This window comes from Onthophagus taurus, chromosome 6, assembly GCF_036711975.1.
Source record: "Onthophagus taurus isolate NC chromosome 6, IU_Otau_3.0, whole genome shotgun sequence".
Lineage (NCBI taxonomy): Eukaryota > Metazoa > Arthropoda > Insecta > Coleoptera > Scarabaeidae > Onthophagus > Onthophagus taurus.
In genome coordinates, this window is record NC_091971.1 from 4,613,156 (window position 1) to 4,627,712 (window position 14,557).

At 33.6% G+C, this 14,557-nt stretch overlaps 1 protein-coding gene across 3 annotated transcripts in view; it reads right to left on the reverse strand.

Annotated features, from left to right (window-relative positions):
- The window catches only part of LOC111414292 (netrin receptor UNC5C), a 130,869-nt gene extending 117,412 nt beyond the window's left edge, over nucleotides 1-13,457 (reverse strand). For 2 of the 3 annotated variants that reach the window (XM_023045601.2, XM_023045600.2), the window contains exons 1-2: nucleotides 13,137-13,457; nucleotides 7,178-7,444 (exon numbers count right to left, since the gene is read on the reverse strand). In XM_023045601.2, the coding sequence (XP_022901369.2) occupies nucleotides 7,178-7,253 (76 nt within the window). In that variant the 5' untranslated portion in view covers nucleotides 7,254-7,444; nucleotides 13,137-13,457. The remainder of the gene's footprint in view (nucleotides 1-7,177; nucleotides 7,445-13,136) is intronic. The other variant, XM_023045602.2, reaches the window with a different exon arrangement.
- Nucleotides 13,458-14,557: the final 1,100 nt, after the last annotated feature.

Consider the following 14,557-nt stretch of genomic DNA (forward strand, 5'->3'; position numbering starts at 1 on the left):
AATAACTTAATGCAAACGTCACCTGTTATGTCGTCCCAGATAGCGTAATAACCGGTATAATTCACTTTGGGGGTGGTGGCTAACGTTAATTTACCATACTGAAACTGTTATTATTATGCTAACGGAGTTGGTGGCTGCGGCTATCTTGACTTCGACGGTGACTTTCACTTTTAAAAGCGTCGCGCTATCAAATTATTGAAATCGGCACGTAACATTGTTCCACATGAATACCTGCAGCTGGTATCAATTAAGTGGCATAATAATTTTGATAAAGAGTTACGAGAGAGCTGGTTGTCGGGAGACGTTTATTGCGCAAACATTTTATTAACCGATCTTGTTTTGGAGCGCGCATTAGTAATAACTATTTCGACGTTTATCCCTGGATTTATGCAAAAACTCACGCCCCGTTCGATCTGCATTTCAATTTTACGATTAGATATGTTTACATTTAATTTTACTAGTAATTATTTACAGTAGGACGTCCAATTTATTCGACCAATAACATTTTAGTATCCAGACCTCGATTTTATATCATCCATTTCATTTTAATAAGCCCCCGGGATGCAACTCGGTAAATTTCCCCGATTTGCATTCTTCCCTAATTAAATCCTTGATGAGCAGGAAGCGACGTATCCGTCGTCGTCATCATCCTCGACGTCTCTGATGATGATCCTCCAACCGGCACGGCGGTCGACGTCGGCGCTATTTTAATCCGGAAAGAAACCGGCTTGTGGGACGTCCACGCAATTTCGGGTATGATGCGGAGAGAACCATTTGTGACCGGAGCCCGGATTATTTCGGTTGAAGGGACACTGTACGTCGACGCGTTATTGATATTTCGGCATGGCTTAATCGTGGCCATTGCGTCAAGTCACGCTCGGGAACGGTTTAGCAGATGAACATTTTAATTTCATGCCGCAATTCACAAACATAGATATCTTATAATTGAACCTCTCATTAAACTTTACTTTAATCTATTTTTTAATTCGGAGAAGTGTTTTCAAATTGAAGCGCCAAAAAGAAGGGTTGCTGTTAGACAGTTTTCAGCAAAAATTACACTAAAAAAATTTAACATTTTGAAGCCGCCTAGAAACATTCGGGTTTAGCCGCACGTCTCTCAGTATGGCTAAATCCGAATTATACTAGTTCTAGGTATTATGTTAGTTCTAGTGATGGTGTAAAACTAGAACTAACACTAGACCTAGAACTAGAAACATTCGGATTTAGCCGCACGTCTCTCAAGACGGCCAAACCCGAATGATTCTAGTTCTAGGTCTTGTGTTAGTGCTAGTGATAGTGCTAGTGTAAAACTGGAACTAACACTACACCGAGAAGTAGAAACATTCGGATTTAGCCGCACGTCTCTAAAGACGGCTAAACCCGAATGATTCTAGGTCTAGGTCTTGTGTTAGTTCTAGTGATAGTGTTAGTGTAAAACTAGAACTAACACTAGACGTAGAACTAGAAACATTCGGATTTAGCCGCACGTCTCTCAAGACGGCTAAACCCGAATGATTCTGGTTCTAGGTCTTGTGTTAGTGCTAGTGTAAAACTGGAACTAACACTAGACCGAGAAGTAGAAACATTCGGATTTAGCCGCACGTCTCTAAAGACGGCTAAACCCGAATGATTCTAGTTCTAGGTCTTGTGTTAATTCTAGTGATAGTGTTAGTGTAAAACTAGAACTAACACTAGACGTAGAACTAGAAACATTCGGATTTAGCCGCACGTCTCTCAAGACGGCTAAACCCGAATGATTCTAGTTCTAGGTCTTGTGTTAGTTCTAGTGATGTTGTAAAACTAGAACTAACACTAGACTTAGAACTAGAAACATTCGGATTTAGCCGCACGTCTCTAAAGACGGCTAAACCCGAATGATTCTAGTTCTAGGTCTTGTGTTAGTTCTAGTGATGTTGTAAAACTAGAACTAACACTAGATTGGAACTAGAAACATTCGGATTTAGCCGCACGTCTCTAAAGACGGCTAAACCCGAATGATTCTAGTTCTAGGTCTTGTGTTAGTGCTAGTGATAGTGCTAGTGTAAAACTGGAACTAACAGTAGACCGAGAACTAGAAACATTCGGATTTAGCCGCACGTCTCTCAAGACGGCTAAACCCGAATGATTCTAGTTCTAGGTCTTGTGTTAGTTCTAGTGATGTTGTAAAACTAGAACTAACACTAGACTTAGAACTAGAAACATTCGGATTTAGCCGCATGTCTCTAAAGACGGCTAAACCCGAATGATTCTAGTTCTAGGTCTTGTGTTAGTTCTAGTGATGTTGTAAAACTAGAACTAACACTAGACTTAGAACTAGAAACATTCGGATTTAGCCGCACGTCTCTAAAGACGGCTAAACCCGAATGATTCTAGTTCTAGGTCTTGTGTTAGTGCTAGTGATAGTGCTAGTGTAAAACTGGAACTAACAGTAGACCGAGAACTAGAAACATTCGGATTTAGCCGCACGTCTCTCAAGACGGCTAAACCCGAATGATTCTAGTTCTAGGTCTTGTGTTAGTGCTAGTGATAGTGCTAGTGTAAAACTGGAACTAACACTACACCGAGAAATAGAAACATTCGGATTTAGCCGCACGTCTCTAAAGGCGGCTAAACCCGAATGATTCTAGTTCTAGGTCTTGTGTTAGTTTTAGTGATAGTGCTAGTGTAAAACTAGAACTAACACTAGACGTAGAACTAGAAACATTCGGATTTAGCCGCACGTCTCTAAAGACGGCTAAACCCGAATGATTCTAGTTCTAGGTCTTGTATTAGTTCTAGTGATGTTGTAAAACTAGAACTAACACTAGATTGAGAACTAGAAACATTCGGATTTAGCCGCACGTCTTTAAACACGGCTAAACCCGAATGATTCTAGTTCTAGGTCTTGTGTTAGTTCTAGTGATAGAGCTAGTGTAAAACTAGAACTAACACTAGACCTAGAACTAGAAAGTTTCGGGTTTAGCCGTGCGTCTGAGGTTAATTCTAGTTTTAGTTCAATAAAAATATGCAACATAATGATATTTTATGCTAACAAGCGCTACCTACCACATACCAGCCGTCTTAAGAGAAGTACAGCTAAACGGAATGTTCCTAGTTCTAGGTCTAGTGTTAGTTCTAGTATTAGTCTACTTTTATTTGTTATTCATCACTAGATGAAGTGACTTTTAATTTTACTCCTTCGAATTAAAAAAATAGATTCGACTCAAAGAAGGAAAATTACAATTATAAAACCAATATTTAGTAGATAGACAAAATAAAATTCTGATACTCATAGTGATCGTGATAAAACGTAAATTATCGAGATAACCTGGCGCCGCCGGCTCTCGCTTTTTCATTCTTTGTTTCGCACGCGTCAACGTGCGTTAATGGACACGAAGGCACGCGTATACCATAAATTATTCATCCGCGTTCAGCGATTGTGTAAATCGGTCGTCGCCTGCGGACTCCGACTTAATTATTTCGCTTGTAATTGTCGCCAGATAATCTACTACCTGGGTTTCGTGTTTGCGCGTCGCCGGCACTGAATTCTCAAACCCGAGGGGAACGAAGAAAAACCGACCTCTGTTCGCGCCTCTGCGCACGTGTTGCGATATATTTTTGGACCCGTAAAGACTCCATAACACTAACTACGTTTTACAACCGCTCACCGGGTTTATTAAAGTGTATAAAAGGAATATAACAATAATTAATTCATAAACAAAGATTTTAACTTAGAAATTTATCAAAAAAAGAGATATAAAATGGACGAGTTGGGATGTTTTAGGGAAATGCGGATTATAGCTGGTAGAATCGGAGCATATTGTAGATAAAAGCGAGTGAACGGTTCCAAATGCTCCAGAGAATTTGCATAAACGACGCCGAGCGTCGATACTTCATGCATACATCACGGCTGGCTTAATGCAGTGAAAATTGCACCTCGATTACACGAAACCCAGCGTGTTATTTTACATTCCAGCTTTAATATTACCAAATTACAACAATATGGTCAACGTTAAAGGTTATTTTTGTTACAAAAATCGTTAATTTGATAGCAAAGTATCGTATATCTTGAATTTCATTATTGCTTTCTAGGTAACTGATTGAGTAACTCTCAACAACTATCAAGTATCACGTTTATTGAATGAATTATTTCATTGTTACTAAAAGTTATTCGTTCAATTATAATGGAAAACAGATTCTGTTACAGCAAAAGTTTCTCAATTTTGTAATTCAAACGAATATGCTGATCAAAAATTACTGATCACCACTAATATGCTGCTTTTTTTGTATTGCAAGTGTAATTAATTAATCACTGCAAGGCATGAAATCAAGTTAGTTTGATCAAGAAGTTTGTCCTGAAATGTTATTGGAAGACCTATTGGACTATTGAAGTGCAAAGACGATTTAGAAGGGAATTCACAAAATCGCCACCAACGCGACGGACCAGAAGGAGATGGAACCGTCCAGAAGGAACCCTCGAAAAGAAAAGATGCAGGCAACACTCCGTCGCTCACCACAAAAATCTCTTCGACAAACTGCTCGGGAAACCCACATCTCAAAAGATAGCGTCTATCGCATCAGGAAACGTCTGCACTCGAGATGCTGCTACATTCCAACCGTAATCCATGCTCTCAACGAAGACGATTCTGACCGGAGAGTTCAATTCTGTGAATGGTACCTGGCAAAATGTGCAGAAGATGCACAAAATTGTCTTTTAAATTAAATGGCTCCATTAATCGCCATAATTGTACGTACTAGAGTCCTGTAAATCCTCATGTAACACTTGAGCATCATGTAAACTTATCAGGAGTAACAGTGTGGTATGGGATATCCCCATTGAGCATCATAGAACCATTCTTTTTAACGGAACTGTCACTGGTGACAGATACCTAAACTTGAAAGAGTTTGCATTTAATTAAAATGTCCTAAAATCATAATTTTTTGCATACAACGACAAAAAGAAATGCTGATTAGCCCTATAATTAAGGGATGGGAAAGCGAAGTTTTGCACAAGGCAAGTGAGGTGTGGAAGAAGCAAGATCACGCTTGAAAATTGCTTAGGAAAAGTGTCAGAACAGAGCAATTAATTAAAATGTGTCGAAATTGAAGATTTTTGGTGTATTGTAATGATCAAAAGAAAATTCAGATAACCCCTAAATGAAGAGTTCAAAGACTAAAATTTCACAAAGAGTTAATAATACGTGTAAGAAACAAGGTAACATTTAAAAATTGCATTGACAAAGTATCAGAGTCGAGCATTTAATTAAAATTTCCTAAAATCATATTTTTTTGCATACTAGGATAAAAAAATGCTGATCATCTCTAATACGAAGAGATGGGAATGCTAAATTTTGCAGAAGACTAGTGAAGTGTGAAAAAAATAAGATTATGCTTAGAAATTGCTTAGGAAACGTGTCATAAAGAAGCAGTTATTTAAAATGTGTCAAAATTCACGATTTTATGCATACAACGATGGAAAACAACTGTGATCACCCCCATAATGGAAGGTGGTAACAACAAAATTTTGCACAGCGCAACAATGTGTGTAAGAAAGATGATGTGATTTGAAAATTGCATCGACAAAGTGTCGGAGTCGAGCATTTAATTGATATGTCCTAAAATCATTACATTATCAATTGTTATCAATTGAATGCTGATCATCCCTAAAATGGAGGAATGCAAAAGCTAAATTTTTGCACAATGCGGTTGAGGTGTGCAAGAAATAAGATTACGTTTAGAAATTGCTTAGGAAACGTGTCATAAAGGAGCAGTTATTTAAAATGTGTCAAAATTCACGATTTTATGCATCCAACGATGGAAAACAACTGTGATCACCCCCATAATGGAAGGTGGTAACAACAAAATTTTGTACAGAGTCAACAATGTGTGTAAGAAAGATGATGTGATTTGAAAATTGCATCGACAAAGTGTCAGAGTCGAGCATTTAATTGATATGTCCTAAAATCATTACATTATCAATTGTTATCAATTGAATGCTGATTATCCCTAAAATGGAGGAATGCAAAAGCTAAATTTTTGCACAATGCGGTTGAGGTGTGCAAGAAATAAGATTACGTTTAGAAATTGCTTAGGAAACGTGTCATAAAGGAGCAGTTATTTAAAATGTGTCAAAATTCACGATTTTATGCATACAACGATGGAAAACAACTGTGATCACCCCTATAATGGAAGGTGGTAACAACAAAATTTTGCACAGCGTCAACAATGTGTGTAAGAAAGATGATGTGATTTGAAAATTGCATTGACAAAGTGTCAGAGTCGAGCATTTAATTGATATGTCCTAAAATCATTACATTATCAATTGTTATCAATTGAATGCTGATCATCCCTAAAATGGAGGAATGCAAAAGCTAAATTTTTGCACAATACGGTTGAGGTGTGCAAGAAATAAGATTACGTTTAGAAATCGCTTAGGAAACGTGTCATAAAGGAGCAGTTATTTAAAATGTGTCAAAATTCACGATTTTATGCATACAACGATGGAAAACAACTGTGATCACCCCTATAATGGAAGGTGGTAACAACAAAATTTTGCACAGCGTCAACAATGTGTGTAAGAAAGATGATGTGATTTGAAAATTGCATCGACAAAGTGTCAGAGTCGAGCATTTAATTGATATGTCCTAAAATCATTACATTATCAATTGTTATCAATTGAATGCTGATCATCCCTAAAATGGAGGAATGCAAAAGCTAAATTTTTGCACAATGCGGTTGAGGTGTGCAAGAAATAAGATTACGTTTAGAAATTGCTTAGGAAACGTATTAGGACTTATTAATGAAATAAAATTGTTGAAATTTACGAATTCTTGCATACAACTATGAGTATGATAATAAGATATTGCTGATCACTCCTAAATAGTAAGGAATACAAGAAAGAAGACAATGCTTTAAATTTGCCTTGGAAAAGTGTAACTTTTCGGCATTATCATTCAAAAGCTTTGTCTGAAAGAAAATGAAAGAATGAAATTGAAACAGGAAAAACTTAATAACTATAATATATATTTGAACATAATAATTTTTTAAATCCATCGAAAATGTCTATTGGTTTTCGTGTTCGAATTTTTCCTTCGTTGAAATATCGACATAAAAAGACAAAAGGGAAGGAAAAAAAGGTATCATGGCACACGGTATTTCATGTTCTATCTTAATCAATATTTCATAATGCGATACGAACCTTGATTAGGACGGACGGCCGCCAGAAAAAACGCCAATATCAATGTGAGTGACAGGGCCACGCCGGGGGCCGCCATGGCAACTCGGGGGGGCTCGATTCTCTCTCTTCGCAACCGGCAACCAACACTAGGGGCCAACAACACCGAACGGCATCACAAAACCCGCACCACTACACGATCTGTCACATCTCCTTGTCCTTCTGTCACAACGTTCGATTAACTCCTTTTTGTCTTGCACTAAAGTTGTAATATTATTCTTTTCAATCAACCTGAAACAATAAAAAAATATATTTAATTTTTTAAATGAATCCCATTAGAAGTACTTAAATAACAATTTCCTTTTCGTTTCGAAACCCTTTCGTTTCTTTTATGATATTGTTAAGAGCTAATAAACCGAGAGAACTTCCTCCCCCAATAACAATTTCACGTAACCACCTGGGATCGAACACGACCAAAGGGCATTACCCTAGGAGGTTGTGCTGTATAGAGAGGCTCTTCGATCTCAATTACGAACGTGAATAGGTACATAAACGTCAGCCTGAACTACACCCGTATGATTGATAAGTGCAATAAAAAAAGACTTGTATATGTACATATTTGCTTCAAAAAAAACTTACACTTCTTTGACATACCGCTTTAAACATTCTAATCGGCCACACAGCACCGGATAATTTATAAGCATACCGTGGAGAATTACGTTTTTATAACCGTGAAAGGGTTGAGAGCAAAGCAAATACAACTCTCGCTGACGAACACCAAGCACACGAAGTCGTGCGGAGGAGCTTTTCCTATTTAAGCGTAATTTATAACGGGGGGAATCTATCGGATTTCGAGCTATCACGGTAAATTTACGATTGTTTACAATTGATTTTAGAGAAGGAATGTGTTGGTGCACCATAACCGTAGATTTTGGTTTACATAAAAGTTTGTTGGAGGTCGATTTGTTGTTATTAAAAGCAGGCGGTTAATTATGTTATATCGAATGCGTTTTAGAGAATTCAAATAGAAAGTTGAAACATTATTTGCTTTACGTGAAGTGGTGTGGATTAGAAAATAAATTAGTTGGAAAGTTTAATGTAGTTTCTTTTTATTTCGTATTAAAACTTAAAATTAAAACGATTTGTGTAATCTAAAAGTTCAACGTTTTTATAAACCCAATCATAACAAAGATAAAAAACCGGGTTTACTAAAAACATAATAATAATTAATAGGTGGAATTTTTTTACTACGGTTAATGATTCAAGAAAAAAATTAACAAACAATACACAATTCCAATTTCAACGTTTCGAATACTAATCACTTTGCGTAAAGGAATGCTTACTCGTTTTATTTTTAAACCTCGTTACGATAACGACTTAACTGCTATTTAAAATACAATAGTTTCTTTTTGTTTTATTTATCTAACTCGTCACTAAAATAAAATAAAACAAAATTCATTTCTTTGAAATGTTATCATAATAATGCCATGTATATCAGTGCGAAAATATCATAATATTATAATAAATCAACATCAAATAATTTGAAATACGCAAATAAAATTTATTATTATTACAGTAAGTTCTTTACAAGCGATCAATTAGTTCGTTTTGATAAAGTAAGGAAAGGTCAACAAGTCGTTCGTTCAATGAAAGAGTACCGACGACTGTTATCGCGCAAAGTGGTCTTAAAAAAGAAAACATCACAAACGGCAGCATCGCGTCGAGTTCTAGAAACCCGGAAAAGTCAACAATTCCTCGAGCTTATCGCCTTGTCGCATCCGAATCTGCAATTTCTACGCGAAGCGGTAAACTTCTTCACCCAGGTCTTTGCGAAAATGGATTTTTCATCCTGTACTTTATAGACTTTCCGTTCTAGACACCAAACTTACCGAGAATAATCAATAGATTGCACCGATACAAAAAAATAATTTAAAAAGTGAAGTGACTTTTCGTGTATTGTAGAAGACTTAAGACCCCAACTTTCCAATTAAGATAACGCGGACGTATATCTGTAAATGATTGTGTATGTGTACCTGCAGCAATTAGCACGGTTATCGTGTTTACAGTTATTGTCGGTTAATAATAAACCCGGGTAGCTTTAAACGGACGTGCCAGGTTGTGCTTTACGAACGCGCCATTCAATTTGCGAAATGAACGCTTACAACTTACACGTCCGCTTTAATGCGTTGTAAATTCATTAAGTGCCGTTAACGGTCTTAAATGGAGAATGCTTAAGTGCTACTCGATGGGTAAAATATCAATGCGCTGAATATAACATAAATGGATTGTTGTTGGCACAAAAGATAATCTTCATTTGAATTTTAAATGAAAAGTAAAAGGTTTTAATTGGCTAGTTTGCTAACACTTTTTTTCTTTCTCCCATAAAGAGAAAGGCTCTAATGTTTCATAAATGTTAAGATTTTCGTAATGAACAGAAAATTCTAACTTAATTTGATGTATTACATTTTATATATATCATAAATTTCATAATTACATGAATAAACACTTTTGAATTCGCCCGTCTTGATTTTATAAAAATAAAGATATCTTTATAATATGATATTAAACCAATTAAAACATCGAGCATCAAAATAGCTTCTACAATTAGTACAATAATAAACAGTTCAAATATTAGATCAAAATGAGCTATATCACATTAAAATTCTCATTATATAAGCTATCTTTTAAGATATCATACATAATAATATCTCAATTTATCCAAATGATATGAAGGTTAAAGTTTAAACTTGGTTTTTATTGATTGTGGCATTTCTAAGCAATTCGACCTCACCGAGATTGAGTGATTCAAATATAAGGAGCCATATTGCGTTGAATTCTTTATTAAATAAGTTATCTTTTAAGATATTACTCAATGAAATATCTCAATTTTTGCAATAGTTATCATAAGAAATGTCATCGATGACGATTTTCTACATTTGAAGCAATAACGCATAACTTGATTATAAACGTTGTAGATGTTGGGTAAGAATAAGACATATTATGTTGAAATCGTTATTAATTAAGCTTTCTTTTAAGATATGAAGCATCAAAATATCTCAATTTATTCAAATGATATATATTAAATAATTCGTATTTGGAGTTAAATATACGAAGCTGTACTTAATGCTCGATGAGAAACGTTTCAAATATTAGATCAAAACGATTCATATCACATTAAAATCTTCATTGTTTAAGATATCTTTTAAGATATCATACATGTAAATATCTCAATTTATTAAAACGATACAAAGGCTGATGCACAAACTTGATTTTTACTCTTTTAAGCAACTCAACCTCAATGATATCGATTGATTCAATTTTAACGCATCACATAGCCTTGAATTCCTTATTAAATAAGTTTTCTTTCAAGATATTACTCATTGAAATATCTTAATTTTCGCAATAGTTATCATAAAAAATGTCATCGATGACGATTTTCTACATTTGAAGCAATAACGAGTAACTTGATTACAAACGTTGTAGATGTAGGGTAAGAATAAAACATATTATGTTGAATCGTTATTAATTAAGCTTTCTTTTAAGATATAAAGCATCAAAATATCTCAATTTATCAAAATGATACAGATTAAATAATTCATATTTGGTGTTAAATATACGAAGCTGTACTAAATGCTCGATGAGAAACGTTTCAAATATTAGATCAAAACGAATCATATCACATTAAAATCTTCATTGTTTAAGCTATCTTTTAAGATATCAAACATGTTAATATCTCAATTTATTCAAATGATACAAAGGCTGATGTACAAACTTGATTTTTACTCTTTTAAGCAACTCAACCTCAACGATATCGCGTGATTCAATTTTAACGCACCATATAGCCTTGAATTCCTTATTAAATAAGTTTTCTTTTAAGATATTACTCATTGAAATATCTTAATTTTCGCAATATTTATCATAAAAAATGTCATCGATGACGATTTTCTACATTTGAAGCAATAACGCATAACTTGATTATAAACGTTGTAAATGTTGGGTAAGAATAAGACATATTACGTTGAAATGCTTATTAATTAAGCTTTCTTTTAAGATATGAAGCATCAAAATATCTCAATTTATCTAAATGATATAGATTAAATAATTCATATTTGGTGTTAAATATTTGAAACTGTACCAAATGCTCGATGAGAAACGTTTCAAATATTAGATCAAAACGATTCATATAACATTAAAATCTTCATTGTTTAAGCTATCTTTTGAGATATTAAACATGTAAATATCTCAATTTATTAAAAAGATACAAAGGCTGATGTACAAACTTGATTTTTACTCTTCTAAGCAACTCAACCTCAACGATATCGCGTGATTCAATTTTAACGCACCACATAGCCTTGAATTCCTTATTAAATAAGTTTTCTTTCAAGATATTACTCAATGAAATATCTTAATTTTCGCAATAGTTATCATAAGAAATATCATCGATGACGATTTTCTACATTTGAAGCAATAACGAGTAACTTGATTACAAACGTTGTAGATGTTGGGTAAGAATAAAACCTATTATGTTGAAATCGTTATTAATTAAGCTTTCTTTTAAGATATGAAGCATCAAATTGTCTCAATTTATCCAAATGATATATATTAAATAATTCGTATTTGGAGTTAAATATTTGAAGCTGTACCAAATGCTCGATGAGAAACGTTTCAAATATTAGATCAAAATGATTCATATAACATTAAAATCTTCATTGTTTAAGCTATCTTTTAAGATATCAAACATGTAAATATCTCAATTTATTAAAAAGATACGAAGGCTGATGTACAAACTTGATTTTTACTCTTTTAAGCAACTCAACCTCAACGATATCGTGTGATTCAATTTTAACGCACCACACCACGTTAAATTCCTTATTAAATAAGTTTTCTTTTAAGATATTACTCAATGAAATATCTTAATTTTTGCAATAGTTATCTTAAGAAATATCATCGATGACGATTTTCTACATTTGAAGGAATAACGAGTAACTTGATTACAAACGTTGTAGATGTTGGGTTGGGTTGGGGGCTTTCTTTTAAGATATGAAGCATCAAAACATCTCAATTTATCCAAATGATAGAGAATAAATAGTTTTAATTTGATGCTAAGTATTTCAAATTGCAGCAATTACCTCAATGATAAACGTTTCGAATATTAGATTATAACAAGTTATATCACATTGAAATCCGCATTATTTAAGCTATCTTTTAAGATATCAAATATGAATACATCTCAATTTATTCAAACGATACAAAGACTAGAGTCAAAACTTGGTTTTTTACTTTGCTAATATATAAAATTAGAAATGATGTTTTAAAATAATGTTTACATAGTAATATATCCCTGTGGATATAAAACGATTAGAAATTCAAACTTTCATGTTTAAAGTCTATATAAGGATGAGAAATTATTAATAAATCATATAGATTGTCTAAGATGAATAAGTAGGCAATTATGCCGGAATAGAGATAATCATAGGGATAATATTTATCTTAAAGCGAAAGATTAATATGTCGGTTATAGCTCAAAATCGGCTGCATAAATAACGACTAACGAGGGCAATACGGTCCTAAATCATTATAGCGCCGACAGCGTATAAACGCGCGAGGAGATAAGAAATGTTAAAATTTTTAAGAAAGAACAGAGAGTCGCCCACCGAGATCTCGGTGGCCGCCAGCAGCAAAAGGTTGGAACCGTAGACCCAACATCAGAAGACATCAATCTCCCCATTTATCGTTTCCCGATAACTCCACATATTAATTACGCCGTCCGCGAGATAATTGCGGACAACATCCTACTCTCCTGGGTATTTTAAACTTTCTACCGAGCTTTAAACGTTCAATCTATATGGTAATACACTTTTGCAGAGCGAGCCGCAATTGGGCTAAGAAATAACTTTACCGTTGCCTTTTTCCACTTCAAAAACCACTTTAGTTATTCTTTCTTATAAACTCTTAAATGGTAGTAATCAATTTATTTATTTACCTTTTAAAGTACTTAATCGTACTTGTTCTGTACGTATACGTATCCAAAAAACACTTAGAAAGAAAATTCAAATCTTAAACTAAGAAACAGTTTCAATTCAAAAAAATGTAACTTCACATATATTTATTTATAAAAATTCTTGAGATATATTTTCGTTAGATTACTTATTTAACACAGTTGTTGTTAAGACGTCGCGAAAGAATGAGTCAAATGTTAAAATTTTAGCTTGTCAACAAACGCAGTCCCAGCACGACACGTGCGCGTTACGTCTGCGGAACTGTTGGGAGCACGTCCGTGCTCACCATACGGCGGTTCACGACAAACTGAATGGTTGAGCCCTCTGAATACGCCTGTAAGCCTGAACGGACAGGCGTGCTGCAGCCGCTTCCAGATGTTGGAGAACTTTTGACTCTGTCCCACACCGAAATTCAACTCACTACTGAAAAATGAGTAGCTTACTGAAATCTACTAAATCTTACTATGATTATAAGCACATCATTAGATGAACCACTTCTCTTGTTCAAAACATAATAAACATTATTATTGGATTAATTAAATTGGATTTTCAAAGATAATAAACAACAATTTAAAGCTTAATTATAAGCTAAAAATAGATACTGTTATATTTTTGAAAACTTCTTTTATGAAGTATAATTCTTACATCTTAAATCTTCTACTTTCAGGAAATATAAATGATATTATTAAAAAGTTTTTGTAAAAACAATTTTTTATAATGATGCGTTTTTAAGATTTTGGGTGAATCAAAAAAATAAAATAATCGTGAATTTCTTATTTTTTTTAATTATGAAATGGCTTTTATATCAAATTAAAGCTTAAAGATTCCTCTTTAAGACAACATATAACTCATCGTTTTAATTTGATGGAGATTTCATCTAAGAATATTTAAAAACAAACATGCAAATTTGGATTTAAATCAAATCATCTAAAAAATGAGAAATTCGAAATTATCGCTCATCTCATATTTATGAAAGCTAAGGTATAATTCTTGCGTCAAATTAAAGCTTAAATCTTCTACTTTCAGGAAATATAAAAGATATTGCTTCGCCATTAAAAGTTTTTATAAAAAAAATTTTTTTGTAATGATGTGTTTTTGAGGGTTTAGTTGAATTATAAAAATAAAATAATAATGTTTAAAGAATCATGTAGGTCTTATTTTTTTAAATAATTAAATGGCTTTTATATCAAATTAAAGCTTAAAGATTCCTCTTTAAGACAACATATAACTCATCGTTTTAATTTGATGGAGATTTCATCTAAGAATATTTAAAAACAAACATGCAAATTTGGATTTAAATCAAATCATCTAAAAAATGAGAAATTTGAAAAATTATGTTTTTGGAAATTGAGAAATAATAAATTAAAGTTTAAACTTTCCTTTTTTAATAAATATAAAAGATATT